At 47.3% G+C, this 14,821-nt stretch overlaps 1 protein-coding gene across 1 annotated transcript in view; it reads right to left on the reverse strand.

Annotated features, from left to right (window-relative positions):
• LOC137794274 (vang-like protein 1) overlaps positions 1-14,821 on the reverse strand; it is a 35,746-nt gene that overhangs the window by 20,809 nt on the left and 116 nt on the right. The window contains exons 1-3 of the mRNA XM_068591005.1: positions 14,818-14,821; positions 6,326-6,605; positions 223-349 (exon numbers count right to left, since the gene is read on the reverse strand). The exon at positions 14,818-14,821 is cut by the window's right edge and continues 116 nt beyond it. Of these exons, the coding sequence (XP_068447106.1) occupies positions 223-349; positions 6,326-6,396 (198 nt within the window). The 5' untranslated portion in view covers positions 6,397-6,605; positions 14,818-14,821. The remainder of the gene's footprint in view (positions 1-222; positions 350-6,325; positions 6,606-14,817) is intronic.

Raw genomic sequence — 14,821 nt, forward strand, 5'->3', positions numbered from 1 at the left:
CAGATGGCCCGTCGCAGCCCAGGCTGATAAACATAATTATCATTCCAACTCATTTTGAGTAGTGGCTGATAAATCTCCTGTACTCTAAATCCCTTGTAAAATCGGACTAGCCGAGATACTCGCACATCATAAACTGTGGTCTGCAATGTCCAGAAACTGAGAGGTGATGTGTGGTTCTACAGCGTTTGTGCGGCGGTGCGGCGGCGCTGAGCTCGGCCCTACCTGGACCTGCTCACCCCGAACGGCCGAGTCTCCCAGCAGCGGCTCTGCGGGCGGCGTGGTAATGGTTACGGACTTCTCCGAGCGGCTGTCTTTACCGCGGGACTTGTGGCGGTCCCGGCTTCGCTCCCTGCGAAACAAAAAGGAGAACAAAAAAAACAACACAAGAACATGGTTAGTGCAGCAGAGATGTTGACAAAGACATACTAGTGCACACGCGTGGAAACAAAGAAGCCTCAGAGGGACAAACACTAATGTTTGCTCATCACAAGGAGCCTAAAATCGCCTCCATCGGGTTTCCATAGACCGATGCTCGTGTGAACTCCCCGCCCTCCATATCACTGCATCACTTACCACCAGCCCCTCTGTCGCTAACATATGAGCTCCATTAGCCCGTCTGACCTCCTGCCGTAATCCCGTGTAGAGCGTGAAACGCCGGCTTCCCGAACCCTCCGCCCGGCCTCCCCGTGGCCACATGGCCCGGTGCTCCATTACCACAGAAAAGCTCAGCAAACCACAGTTTTAATCCCTCACGGCTGCTCCTCCCCCTCCAGCTGCTGACATGTTGGACGTAGGACACAGTATTTTTATGCAAGAAGAATGCAACAAAACTTATTGAAAAATGCACAAAAAAAAAGAAGAAAAATAAGGAAGGTTTGAGTTGGATAACAGCGGTTGTATTTCCCAGGTGTTTGTGTTTGAGAGTTGCTGGCGGCCGCTCGCACTGGACGAGAGCCAGACAGACAGACTCCAGAGACACGGCTGTCAGATCTCATAGAGATATTCCATGCTGGATGACGCTGGAACGAGATTACCGGACAAACATATTGGACATGGGCCGAATGACAGAGACGCCAGGCCGGTGTTTTTCACACAAAAGCACATTTAAAGATGCCGATGTCTCGTGATGATGAGGGAGTTTCCCGCCGTCTGTGAGCTCGTTGTTTCACGGTAATCACTTTATTTCTCGGGGCGACATTCGGACGTAACAAATCTAATTCCCACAAGGATGTTGCTACAAAAACACAATACAGTCGGATGTGAAGGTTGGAGAGAGTCGTAAAGTTCACTATTTTTTCGGCCACATTCATTTTGATTAGAGCAGCTTTAATCTTTTCAAAAAGGCGCGCAAACAAAAGACAAAGAAGGCTTAGTGGATGAAAGTCGGACCTAAATGAGATCTGGTGGCCTCATAGTGAACTATTAACGACAAATCCCAATGACCTTTAAACGCCACTTTCTCACACAACAACAACGCATAGCTGTGATGTGCAGGATATCCTGCCGGGGAGCGAGGAGTCGCTGTGACGGACAGCAGCGGAGCCGTGACAGTCTGACCGAGTCGCGTTGGATGCATGGAAGTGTTTTCATTACAGGGTGTTAACCGGCCTGTTTTCCGCCTCTATTCTTGTACTTCCCCTTTGTCAACGTGGGCCCGATTTTCCCACAGAAAATCATGACGGCAAATCATGTTTTCAATCTCCGCAGAGCGAGAGGGAGCTCATTTCCAAATGGCCCGCGGCAACTTCTCTCGCTGGCAGAGTGACTGACATGTTGCTGTCGAGTAAATCCAGGAGATTAGGTCCATGTGAGCCTTTAAATTGATTACGGCTATCATTATTACTTTAAATATTATTATGGCTATCGTCGCCGCAGAGGCGGTCATCCGTCAAAAGGCTGGCACTGATCGTGATTATGAATTGGGGAGAAGAGCAGCAGGGAGAATAAGCAGCTCTGGGGGAAAGGAAAGGCAACGCTAAAGTAAGTAAAGAGGGTTGGGGTCATTTTCTGTAACCGCTGTAGCAATAAAGGACGGTGGGATTAGCTTTCTGGTTTATTCCATCATGCTTCAATGCTACGTCGGTTACAGAAAATCAGCTCAACATGTTGCCCCAAGATAAGTCAGAGGGATCCAAAACAATTAAAGGAATGAGGTGAAGTAATGTATTAACTTGGTGGATGAGCTCCAAGACTTTTAGTTTTCTTGCTGTTCTCTAAAACATTACTCTGTGATTAAACGGCAAATAACCCACGTCCACATTAAGAGATAAGAAGTAATGAGCAGTCGCAAGCTGGTGTTTAAGGCTGGGAACTACTGGCTCACAGTAAACAAGGCGTGAGTGTGTGTCTGCCGCACACAAAGCATGTGTAATGTGCATTTGTGTATCCCAGCAAAGCGTGACTCACTGAGAAAGTCAGGATCAGAAGGTAAAGAAACACCTGGTTCTCAGTGCGCTGGCAGGACGACAAAAAGGTGCAAAAAAAAATACAAACTGTGACCAACAGCTTTTTGAAATGTGGGCTGGAGGACGCACACAGACAGGAAACAGAGGCCAGCAGCCCTGTGGGGAGAAGTTTGAACAGATCACCCTCTGTCTGCCGGCTCCTCCACTCCCATGGTCCGTTATTGCGTTATTGCACCCCTCCCCCGCTTCAGCATGCTTCTGGGGTGATCGCACTGTTTGGAAACCTCACACACCTTTTCCCACATCCTCTTCCTGCCTCATTAACATGCAGCCGGCTGGTTGGTATTCCAACAGCGAGCTCCGCTATGATTTGATTAATGGAATTTGACTTCCAGCGCGGATCCCTGAACCGGGTTTGGCTTTTTTGGAACGGCGAGGACGGGGGACGAGGGAGGAGGAAGGGGGGGCAGATGACGCCTGGTGAGCTGAGGCAAAGTCCTGCCAAGTCGGCCCAGGAAGCGCCGTCTCCCTCCAACACCTGAGGACGAGTGTGGAGCGTTCTCTCCGCCTCACACAGAGGCGACAGCATGGACGCCGCTGGAGAAGCCGAGCCAACCGACGTGGCACGCCGGACCGCCGGTGGAGCAATTTGTTCCGTCTGTGGCCGGCGGGGAGACCCACACACCTGTGTGACACGCCTCCCCGTGTCCACGCGCCAGTGGGCGGCTCGGCCTCAGCCAAATGGGCAGAGTCATGGAGCCAGGTAGGAACTGACCAACCACACGCGCCCAGCTCACCCGTGAACGTGTTGTGAAGCAGGTGACGAGGTTGTTAAAAAGAACGCTTTCTTCATTAAAATATCGAGGAATAGGTTCAATAATTAAAGCTATCGTTGGTAATATTGAGAAACTAGCGAGAATACGCCATTTTTAAACTGATTCAAATGGAAAAACGAAAGTAGCTCGCAGCGAAATCTTTAAAACACTCGCCAAGTCCCTTCAGGCCTCCCGCCAAAATGCCCAAAATGTATCGTCATGAACCTGAAGAACAAACACGGCTCTTGTTAGCTAACTCCTGTGGTTGCACAAAGACGTCTTGTCAGAACATTACAATTAATGACTAATGTTGGGATCTAAATAAATACAATACATTACCTGCCCTTGCTTTAAGGTTTCAAACTATTTGGTAGTCATAAATTCACATTCCAAGGGACTGATAAGCTCCACTAAATATACCTGTAGCACGTGCATGCTGGTGTGTTGACCCGAGTGGAGTTGCAGGGCGTCGGGTGTGATAAGGAGTCATGTGGCCTGGCTGCTCCTCAGGATTAGCCTCACACAGATAACGCTTCTGAAAGGTGACACGATTCAGGGGGAAACCAGGGCTGAGTTGTGCAGGGAAGACGGGGTCGTCGGGAAAATCAATAGCGTTAGCATTTAGCTAAACCGCAAAGCTGAGAGGACAGCCGTCCATCAGAGGAGCCGAGCATACGCTCCTAGTGTTGCACTTCAAAGTAAGAGAGAAATAGTTTTGGAAAGCAAGAGGGCTGAAATCAGATGAATCATCCAGGAACTTCCGAAATGGAATTAATACTGAGTTAATTAGTTTAAATGACTTATTCAGTCTTATGTTGACGCTACGTGCTAGCCTGTAATTGGAGTTTGACCAATCAAAGAAACCAATTTTCCACATGAGCAGCCAGATTTGCAATTTGGTAATCATTTAAATACTCAAAGTGAAGGAGTGAAGGAGTGAAGGAGCCGAGCTTTAGGGTTCTTTTGAGAGAAAGAGGAAGTTGTTCAAAGTGGTTTGAATGGTTAAAAATATCGAGTACGAGTATGAGGCTGGTACACAATTACGCAAAAAATATTTACTTTATCATTTTTGCTGGTAGAAAATATTAAATTGCCATGATATTAAAACCAAATTATTCAGAATAACATATTAAAGACCATCTAAAACATGAAACTAAATGCACCAAAAGAAAAAACTTCCAAGACGTCGTGTGGTAATGGAATATTACAGCCAGGGACTGAAAATCGCATTAGCGTCCTTCCCTTGCAGTTAATTGTGCAGCTCTGGATTCTGGCTGATTCACAAGTTCACGGGCATCAGTGTAATACCCATAATTACTGAAAAGACTGCTCTCTGGTGAATTGGTGTTTTGCTCTGGTGCGACTGAATAAAATGAGCTCTATGTGGAAAGAACGAAAACGGTCATCAGCACACGAGATCTCCGCTTTTGGCAGGAAGTAACGTCATAAAGGGACCGTGAGTTACCAAAGGAACATCATGCTGTGTCGAAGAAGACGTGAATCTAGAGAATGAGACATAGACTCATGTTGACTGAGGGAATACATCAAGAGACAAGTCATTTTCTCTTAGGCTTTTATACATCAGAGGAGCTGCACTCTGATGGCTATTAGAAGGAATGCCCTTTCACATTGGCGTCACTTTCCAGCCAGATGTTGCCGCTGGTCGTTACTGAACAACAAGGTATTTTGGACACCAGTTGAGTTTGACACAGGAGAGGCTGAAAGCCAGCAATCTGAGGAAATAACTCCAAAAACCCTGCACCATCTGGTAATTCAAACCTAAGCCAATCCCGTCCCATTCTTCTATCATTTTCTGACAAATTATGTTCGAGATTGACTCACAAATATGCACGGATACAAACAAAACTACATGATATTGTCACCGTGTGAATATGTGTATGTGATCACGCTCCACTGTGCCGGCATCTGCTCCTGACAGAGTAATTAGACCACAGTGATCCAGCGCTGCCTCGCTCGCGCGGCACCCCTCGGAGAGATTTACCTTCAGACGCCGCCGGCAAGGGGTTTAAAATAAAAAAAGGGAACGCTTTCTTCTTTTTTAGATCAAATTAGAGGCCAGCCGGCGGCTTTGGCACAGACTTGGCTGCACCGGAGGAGCGGAAAAGACGCTTGGCGGGGATGCCCGCATGTTCCTTTCCAATTTGCGGTCACTTACTTGAAAGGCTTCAGAAACAGGAGGGGAAAGGGGGGGGATAGGAGCCCCCCTCCCCTCCCACCACCACCACTAACCTCCCCCCCCGTCTTTGATTCCAAATCAATGCGAGACCACTTTTGCTCTGCTCTTACTTTGAGCTACAAGGGCACATTCCTGCCCCGGGGAATGCCAGCCAGAGGAGAGCGAGTGATACGCCCGGGCCGACCCATCCTCAAGAGAGTAGCCAGGAATCCATTTAAGAAGGGAGGGGGGTGGGAGAGGGCGGGGTGGGGATACAGAGGAGAGGTCAAGAGCGAAGCAGAACGGGGCAGCTGCCGCATTCATATCACGGCGGACACATGGGAGCCCAGAGCATGAAGGAAAGCGATAAAGAGGACAAGAGCGAGAGGGATAAAGAGCGACAGAGAGTGTCCCACGACGTGAGACACATAGCTCCTTAAACGGCAACAGGTGGCAGCCGAGGACTGAGAGAGATATATGGCGATGTGGGGGCGGGGTGGGGACCGCGAGTGACAAGACGAGGGGCCGTCGTGGAACAGGAGCCTCCTCTCGGGTCTCTCAGCGTGTCCGCCGAGCCGTCCGTCAGCCGGCCCTCTCCGGCACCTGTCTCCCTCTCTGAGGCCTTCTCACCGCTGACAGACTAATGCGCCGACACGAGCTGCGAGCTCCACGCATGCGAGAGGCGGGAGCAGAGAGGTGGACGAGGGCGAGGAGCGTTGAGGAAATAAAACCAGGGAGGAGAAAGGGAATAAAGATGATCTGACTGAGAATGCACGACACTAAAAATCTAAAAATCTGACTCGGAGTTGGACCATTTTAATGGGGAATGGGCGTGTCTTAATGGGGAAATGGGCGTGTCTTAATGAAAATGGGCGTGTCTTGATGATTCATGGTTGCGTGATCAACGTATCATCAATCATCAGTCTTACCCGTGCCTGTGGGATCCCCGGGAGCGTCCGGAGTAGTAGGAGTAGCCCGAGTAGTTGGACTCCGTGTCCATGGCGGTGCGGTCCTGCTCGGGGCGGCCGGGCTTGGTGGGGTGAAGGGATGAGGAAGAGGAAGGAGGGCTGGGAGGCTGGTCCCCGCTGGGAGGCAGTGGGTGAGCTGGAGGCGATCGAGCGGCTCGCTCACGAGGCCGACGGAGGCGGCGAGCTGTCGGCGGTCCGGCTTGAAAGCGACCCTGGGGGCAACCGGTGAGGAAACATCAACCTGGAGGGGAGCACGTTTGAATTAAAAACATGTTGAAATGTCTGCAAGGAGCCAACATGACGGAAAGAACATCACACAATCAACCCTTTCATCACTTTACTTTATTATTTTCATCATTTTGTATGTATTAGCGGCCCTCATGCATCAGAAATGCTGCAGTAACGACACTCTGAGCGCTCCACATAAATGAACCACCACGAAACAACAGTTTGCTCTTGTTCAGAGGCGTCTTTAAGTCTCTGACACGCAGCGAACTATTGAAGCCCGACACTGACGCGCTTTGAGAAGACGAACGCGGCGAAGATGAAGGATTTCTTTCCCCAGGAGAAGTTCATCATGCAGGAGGGGAAGGTTGTCATCTGGGACTCTGACGGCAGAAAAGCTGTGTGTCGTCTTGTTCTTCCTACATTCAACAAACGCTTGTGTCAGTATGACAACAACTCCCAAACTATCCCTCTAACCTTTCGTTTTCCACGCTCCCGAGCCAAACTGTCACGGCTTTAATGAAGAGGAACGTTTATTGCTCGTGGCTTGAACACACGTTGTTTGAAAATAGTGAGAGCAGCGGTGAAACGTTACGCGATGTCTTTACCGACACTTCTGCACAATGTTTCTGTGAAGAGACTCCAGCTTTCTTAGGACCGAAAATAGATTTGGGTGAAATTGATTATTCTCAGTTTTTTATGTATTAACTTTGACACGCTGGGGCACGTATTGTATAGTGGAAACCAAACGTTATTAACGGATTAGCCGAGGCACCAGAAATCTAATCTATTCCAGTTTTTGATTGGAATAGATTTGGTCACACAGAGTTTCATATCGGAAGAAATCTGATGGGTTTTTTTTAGATGTGCTGGGCTTAGGTTTCAGAACGAGGATGGGACCTAATGATGGAAACATGGACGGAAAACTAGCAAAACACCAACTCCCTGTCCTACAAAAACAAAGCTAGAACGACACTGGGCCTTCAGTAGTCCAAGAAATATAATAATATGATTGAAATGTGGCTTGCATTTCTTAATCGTGCCTCTTTATATAATAATAAAATGGAAATTTGAAACATAGACTATTTTAAAGACATATTAATGTCATTATTCCTCTCTGTGCAGCAATGAGACGTGCTACAGTTCACACCTGAACACCACCCATCTAGGAACATATCTGACTTTACAAACTAACGTTTAAAGTTCCTCCAGATGGATGAACCCTTTTAGCCGCTCGATAGCGCTGCGATATCATAATTTATTATTCCTAGCTGTCACAGGGGGATTGCGTTGGGGCGAGTGGATTAAGTCATTTCCACTCAAATCATTCCCCCTCCTCTCATTTTCCTGGACAAGTGCACTTTGAGCCGGCCCGCCTACACGCCGGCGTTAAACATCCATAGCGGAGGAGAGAAGAAGCCAGAATTATAACCACAGGGCTCAACGCTTGCTGAAAGTTATCCATCTACAGTTTTCTAAAAAGGGAAGTATGAACTCATTCCTGACTCGTTGCATCAATCATCCAGAGTGCTTCACACTTTCCTATCACCTCTTTCATACCGCCGCTTTGTCCCGACACGGTGTAGAGCTGCAGGACGCCTCTAGATCGAAACCTGCACTGAAACTCTCTGCAGCCCTGAAGGATTTACGGCTAATTTATAGCTCCAGCTGCCTTAAAGGAGCAGCGCTTTCTTTAGTGTATAATCACCTGGAGATGAGAGCCGTGCGTTCCTACAGTAGCCCACAACGGACAAACCAAACACCTACTACACACACATGGCGCTCGATCCTTCGCGCTGCACCTTTAAGTACGCCGTCGCACACAAGACAACTCCAGGAAAACTCAGCCCCATTTAGTGCACAATCCTTATCTGCCAACTAGAAGGAAACATGTAGTGTGACCCAGTTCTGTGCCGTTGGCACATCTGGGGGCGCCTCTGTTGTGTGTGTCTGCGCCTCTGTTGTGTGTGTCTGCGCCTCTGTTGTGTGTGCGCACACTTGCGTGACTGTCGCAGACGGCTGAGAATGCTTTGAAGGTTGCGCAACCGCATTGTGCAAATCATTTTTAAATGCCTAATCATCCCTGCAAGGTGACAAATCCTCCCTCGACTGGTTCTCTGCAGTCTCTCCGGCAGCCAGCAGCTGCTGATCTGACTGAATACTTCAGGTGCAGTGGGGTTTTCCAAACACCTTTTTGGATCTTTTTTTTCATAATCCTCTCTGAAATGCCTAAAGCAAATGACTTCATTTGTATTTTTCTTAATTTGGTAATTCAGGTAGGAAAACTATCTAGGTGCCATAATTCACTAATGTGGGGGATTAAGTCTCACTAAGTATGGATTATACAAACAAGCAACCGCGTGTTAATGCTCCAGAAAGCGGATACGGTCATTTTGGTAACTTTGGAGCAGCCGTTTCCCCCGTCTTTAGTCTTTACGCTAAGCTAAGTTAGCTGGCTGCTAGCGGTAGCATACAGACAGACATGAGTTGTACTGAGCTTCTGGTTTAACATTTAGCCAGAAAGCTGATAAGCATATTCCTCAACATGTGCTGATTTGGACAACAATACCAACACAACAATACATTTAAAACATGTGTGTGGATCTGGCTCCTGGGCTTTCAGGACAATGCTTTACGAGGAAACTGCTCGGCACTGCTCACGCTGCAGGAATTCACCCGTTGAATAATGACTGCTGAACAACCTGAACTCAAGTCTCAGGGGCATTCCCCTCACCTGCTTTAATCCTCTTAAAAAGCGCGGGCACGTGGCTAAATGAGGGACTAATGGGGTGAAATGAGTGCGTGGTCCAGGTTCAGTCGGAGTGCAGCTTCCACAAAAGAGGGCCGCTCGTTTGAAAGACGCTCGATTAATTCCCGCTTTTGTGCGATCCCTCGAAGAGAAAAACCACAAAAAACGTCTCCGCCACATCCTGACTCTGAGGTCTATATCGAAGTGGAACCGGATCCTCGGGTGTTGTCACATGTGGTTTTCTGTCAAGAGAAAATTTGGTAAGCGGAACCACTTCAAGTTGGCGGGGCTGAAACAGGAATACCCGGCTATGGGGGAGGAGGGAGTCCTGGCAGGATCCCCTGCAGTAATCCAAGACCCCTGCTGAGCATGCCGGCTTGTCTGTTTGTGCTGGGCGACATTATCGCAGCAATCATGGAGCACGGAGGGCACAGGCTCTCGCATGAGAACGTGAATCATTGTTCGGGGGGGAAGCGTCTGTGTGCCAAACCCCGTCCCAAATACCTCCATGTAACACAAGAACTACAAGGCGAAAACGGCCCCAGCGAAGCAGGCTTGAGACGTCTTCTTCTATATGGAGAAACGAAAACACACAAGATAACAGGTGAGAGGCGACTCCGGGCCGGGGATGTGAACAAACCGCCCGAAGGAATTACTTCTATCTTGAAGAGATCGTCCCGCTGGAGCCGCGAGACATCTGCCGTCAGCCGCCGGGAACAAACCATCAAACCATCGTCACTATTCTCATTTACACGCTGGACCGTCACGAGGTCTGGAGTCACCGGACCGGCGCCGAGCCGCCCGGAAAACTGACCTCAGAAGACGAGCTCGCTGTGCGAGTGAGTGAGGCGAGCAGCAGCAGGGGCACGCCCGGTCTCCCCCGCATAAAGCGGCAAATTAAGCATCTAATGAAGCGGACGAGGTGCTCCGTTAGGTTCGCCTCTCTCGGCAGAATGAAAGCCCAGACACGGGTGCATTCCTCCTCCGTCGGTGGTGTGCTTTTTTGCAGATCAAAGTGTCACACCGATCACACTTAAAAAGAAAAGATATGCGATGTGTATCCAAATATGAATCCTGTGATGAAGAGACAATGGACGGGTGTCTCACTCACTCCTCCGGTTTTACTTGTTCTGATGTCCTGTGACACTTTTACTTGTTGTCTATGATGGAGATGGAATATAAGAAAGTTTTGCAAACTCCGTAGTTAACTTTACTTTTTCCTCACACGCATACTAATGCAACGTAAAACACAAAAGATGTGTTCTCTTTGCTATGATGCCTGTACTAAAACTACTTTAACTGTGTGTTTCCCTGTGAAAAGCCCTCTGTCGCTCGTTCACACCCAGCAGGGATTAATCCTGGAAGCCCACAGCCTTTGTGGCCCGTCTCTCATCCCAGCGCCGATTACAACAGTTTATCTTCTTGACAATAAGATTAATAATCCAACTGAACCATCGCCAAAAAGAGACAAACGTTCAGGGTGAATCTTCTCACGTGGTGCTGGAGCGCTGCCAGTTTGATCAAAGACGCTATTACCAGCTCAAAGGTATTTAGAGCTCATGGTCGTATATAGGACCCATGTTTACCCAACATGGGAGGATAGGTTTACGTGCAAAATTGGGGATTAACAAATGACTTAATCTGGATAAATAGGCTGTGGATTTGCCCTGCTTTTTTGACATAATCTGTAAAAAATAAATAAAATAAAAATCAGCTTTTTGTCACTGGTAGAATCGACGCCCGCTCATCCCATCAGCATGCAGCGCGTCCGCCAACGCGCCTCCCTCGCTCTGCCTCCATTATCGCCGCGATAACACATCTCCTCTCCAGCTTGAGAGAAGCTAACTGTGAAGAGAGCGGCCGGGACGCGAGGGGAGGGGGGACGCAATCAAGCTGGAGAAAGAAAACACACAAGCAAATCCAGAGTATTAGCATTCAAAGAGACAGGAATATTATGGTCTGCTTGTCAGTGACTGAAACCGTCATTAGCATGCAGCTAGCACTTCATCACAGGCTGCTATGGGTTTAAATCTCTCAGTAACAGGCATGTGGGGCTGACACTGCCTCCAACCCTTTGGCTTGGTTCACATTCGGCCTTTTACCTGTTGCATCTTCTCTTTTTTTTTGCGCTGCTGTTCCTAGGCAACAACAATGAGCTGAACCAGAGCGGTCAGTAAACACACCAGCCGCCGCCGGCAAACAGGCGCCATTAAAAAGTATGCAGCATGGGGTTTTAACAGTTGCTTACAGTGTTTATAGTCCATACTCACTTTTCATCATGCAGAAAACTCCAGTCGTATGTAAAACAAAAATAAAAAAACACTTCCCACATTTGATTATAGTTTTTATTTTAATATTAGGATCTTTCTGCGGCTTCTTATTGTCATGCAATGTGTGGGTGTAATCTATATATTTTACATCCGTGTGTGGTGCTTTTTGCTGCTTTAATAACCCGTTTCCCTCACAGTGTCTCCGTTAATCTCTTGTCTTTGCGTCGCACAAAAGCCTCTTCATAGCCCGACTGAAAAAACCCTCCGTTAACAGACAGGAGGGAGAAATGACTCGGATTGAGCGCCTGTTTCCTCTCAAGAGAGAGCAGGAAACAAACCTCAGGGCTGTTGTATAAACTTAGTTTCAGACGAGCTCTGGCCTTAGATTAGGTTAGAGAGGTCTAATCAGGCCTGTCTGTTGAAAACGAGCCTGAGCTTTGCTGCAATGGCAACAATCTGTCAGAAGGTTGGCTAACTATTTCCACTGTTTATCCATTACTTTCAGCTTTTGGCTAACTATTTATCATTTATTATACTTTTAGCTAGCTTTTAGCTTATCAATTCAACCCTCTACTTTTAACTATTTCATCTGCTTGTTCATGACTTTTTGGATTCTTATTCTGTACTCGTGAACATCTTGAACAGTTGGAGTTATGCCGTTTACCTTTTCGGTTATTTGAAAGAAATAACAGTCTGTTAAGTGTTTTATTTCACCCACAATGCATTGCACGACAAGGAAGCCTTACTCAAGTCTCGCATAGGGGAGCTTCATGCAACAGGTAGAATTTTAAGTGTCTCAACTAAGTCTGATTTAAAGAAGTCCGACAGTGACAGAGTTGAGCTTTTAATGAAATGGAAATAAAGGACAGAAAGAGAAAGTCTTTTCATTTCCTTTTTCTTAGGAACAGCACTATTTCCCTGCTTGATTACAACTTAACAACGTATGCCGGATCTAAGCTCCTTAGACGCTCTGAAAATAATGAAATACTCAAAATGTCAACGGCATTTGGAGACACAGGAGGTGGGTTACCTCTTATTTATTAAACTCCACATTACAACATAAAGGCTGGTGCATTGCCAGCTATCGTACTACTACACCCCGACTGGAATAACTCCCACCTGAGAAAAGAAATAAACTTGAGTTCAATGTCTGGACAACGGCCAGCTCAGAACCTGTTCATTTAAACGTGCATAACTGATATTAACATACATGTTGTGAGCTCTGTCAGCAATCAACATGCCGTGCTGAAGCACACATCCGACAGCTCTTGTCAGCTGTCATCATCGGGAACGATGTTCTCTGTGCAGCTGTTACGCAAAACCACCACCACCACCACAACCATCACCACCACCACAACAACCATCACCACCATCACAACAACCATCACCATCACCACAACAACCATCACCACCATCACAACAACCATCACCATCACCACCACCACCACTTTCCCAGGACGGAATAGAGAAGAAGACACGCACAGCTCTCCAACGTTAATCTCATCCAGATCCGGAACAAACAGGTCGTCACGATAATGAGGGTCTTGCATAATTGATGCAGAGGAAGAAAACATGTGTTGAACCATTTAACGCCGGTCCGGGATCGCACAACGTCAAACGTCAAACGTCATTTTACAGATTTCTGCTCAGACCTCCTGAAGCAGCGCTGATAGCGCCGTCATTCAGACGCTGTTGTGGAACAACGGATAATATTATGAACCCAGACACCATGGAGTTTGATGTTACGACACACATGGAATTTACACAGCAACGATTATAGTCACGCAGTGAATGCCGTATACAAGAATTTTGGCAATTTTTGTTGTTTGTGCCAGAGAGTCTACTTTATTTATTGTCTTCTTTGTGTGAGGATTTCTATTTTGTTCACTTGCCAATTCAAATGTCTGAATATATTCCTTAGAATAAAAATGCCAATGCTTTGTTAAAAGGGTGTACTTGCGTTATTCATGGAATTGTACCATAATTATATCAGTCACATAAAGTGGTCTTAAAATTACAATAATACAACTTATCGCAATTATTTCTGGGGCAATATATTGTCCCACAAAAATAGCTATGTACAACAGACCGAGCTGGTAGGAAAAAACGAACAATTGGAAAATGTTAACCTTTTTGCTCTGTAACATTGTGATGTGTTTTTAAATTTGACTTAGTATTTACTTTATTTTAAATTACACCATTGTGAAGATAAGCAATCTTAAATCACAGGCCCAACATTTAACAACACAACACAAGCATGTTGTTGGTTTCATCTGTCACATTGTTTGCAGGAACGTTTCAAGTTGATAAATAAACGACAAAACAAAACTCAATGACTATGACTGGACTGAGCACGTGCTCCTACCTGTCGTCACTTCTCTGTCCGGTGGAGCTCCAGAGGCGGTTCACCCGCCCAGCTCCCACCTGTGACCGGACAGGCAGGCGGACCTCGAGGCAGGAAAGTCCCTGGTTTCCCCGTGGCCTCTGCAAGCCCTCCCCCCCTCCTCTTCCTCACCTCAGTGACCTATTTGTGCGACTTGAGAAACCAAAACGGAGGTTTCAAGCGGCTCCGCTGCTTGTTTTCAAAGCGCTGGAGGGACTACAACGTATCCCTCCGCGTCAACTCCGCCGCCGCAGGTTACAGTTTATCTGAGCTGCGCTGCGCCAGCCTGGGCTACTGCGGATGCAGTCAACCGTGTGAAACATAGTTTACTTTATTTTTTCCCTTTTTCACGCAGTCTGGCCGTGGCTGTGTGACTTTATTGGAGGGGTGCTATTACAAAAAAACGTATATTTAATTCAACTGACAACGAAACAAACTCAAAACTGAAGCCAAAAAACGAATAAATACGGTATAACTTCGCCAGTCTGGGGGGGTTGTGCGTCGGTCCGACCGCAGTTTGAGGGCATTCAAATGAAGTTGAACGGGTTCCCTTGCACACAGGTAGGGGAGACGGCAAGGGCGTGTTCCCAAGTCTTTCTTTCTAAAACACTGCGTGCAGCGCAAACACCGAACAACAGCCTTTGTTCTGAGTGTTTTTTGTTTTTTCCAAAGTAGAGACGGTAACATACACTCATGTGGGCTTGAGGAGCGACACCATGCATTATATAAAACACGTACGGCTTCACACACTGATAAGCCCGCACACTAACATCTGCAGAATACATATGACCCACAGTATCACCAGCGGGAGTGAAGCGGGACTCACCCTT

Source organism: Clinocottus analis, unplaced genomic scaffold, assembly GCF_023055335.1.
Source record: "Clinocottus analis isolate CAN_PGR_092001 unplaced genomic scaffold, fCliAna1.0.p SCAF_24, whole genome shotgun sequence".
Lineage (NCBI taxonomy): Eukaryota > Metazoa > Chordata > Actinopteri > Perciformes > Cottidae > Clinocottus > Clinocottus analis.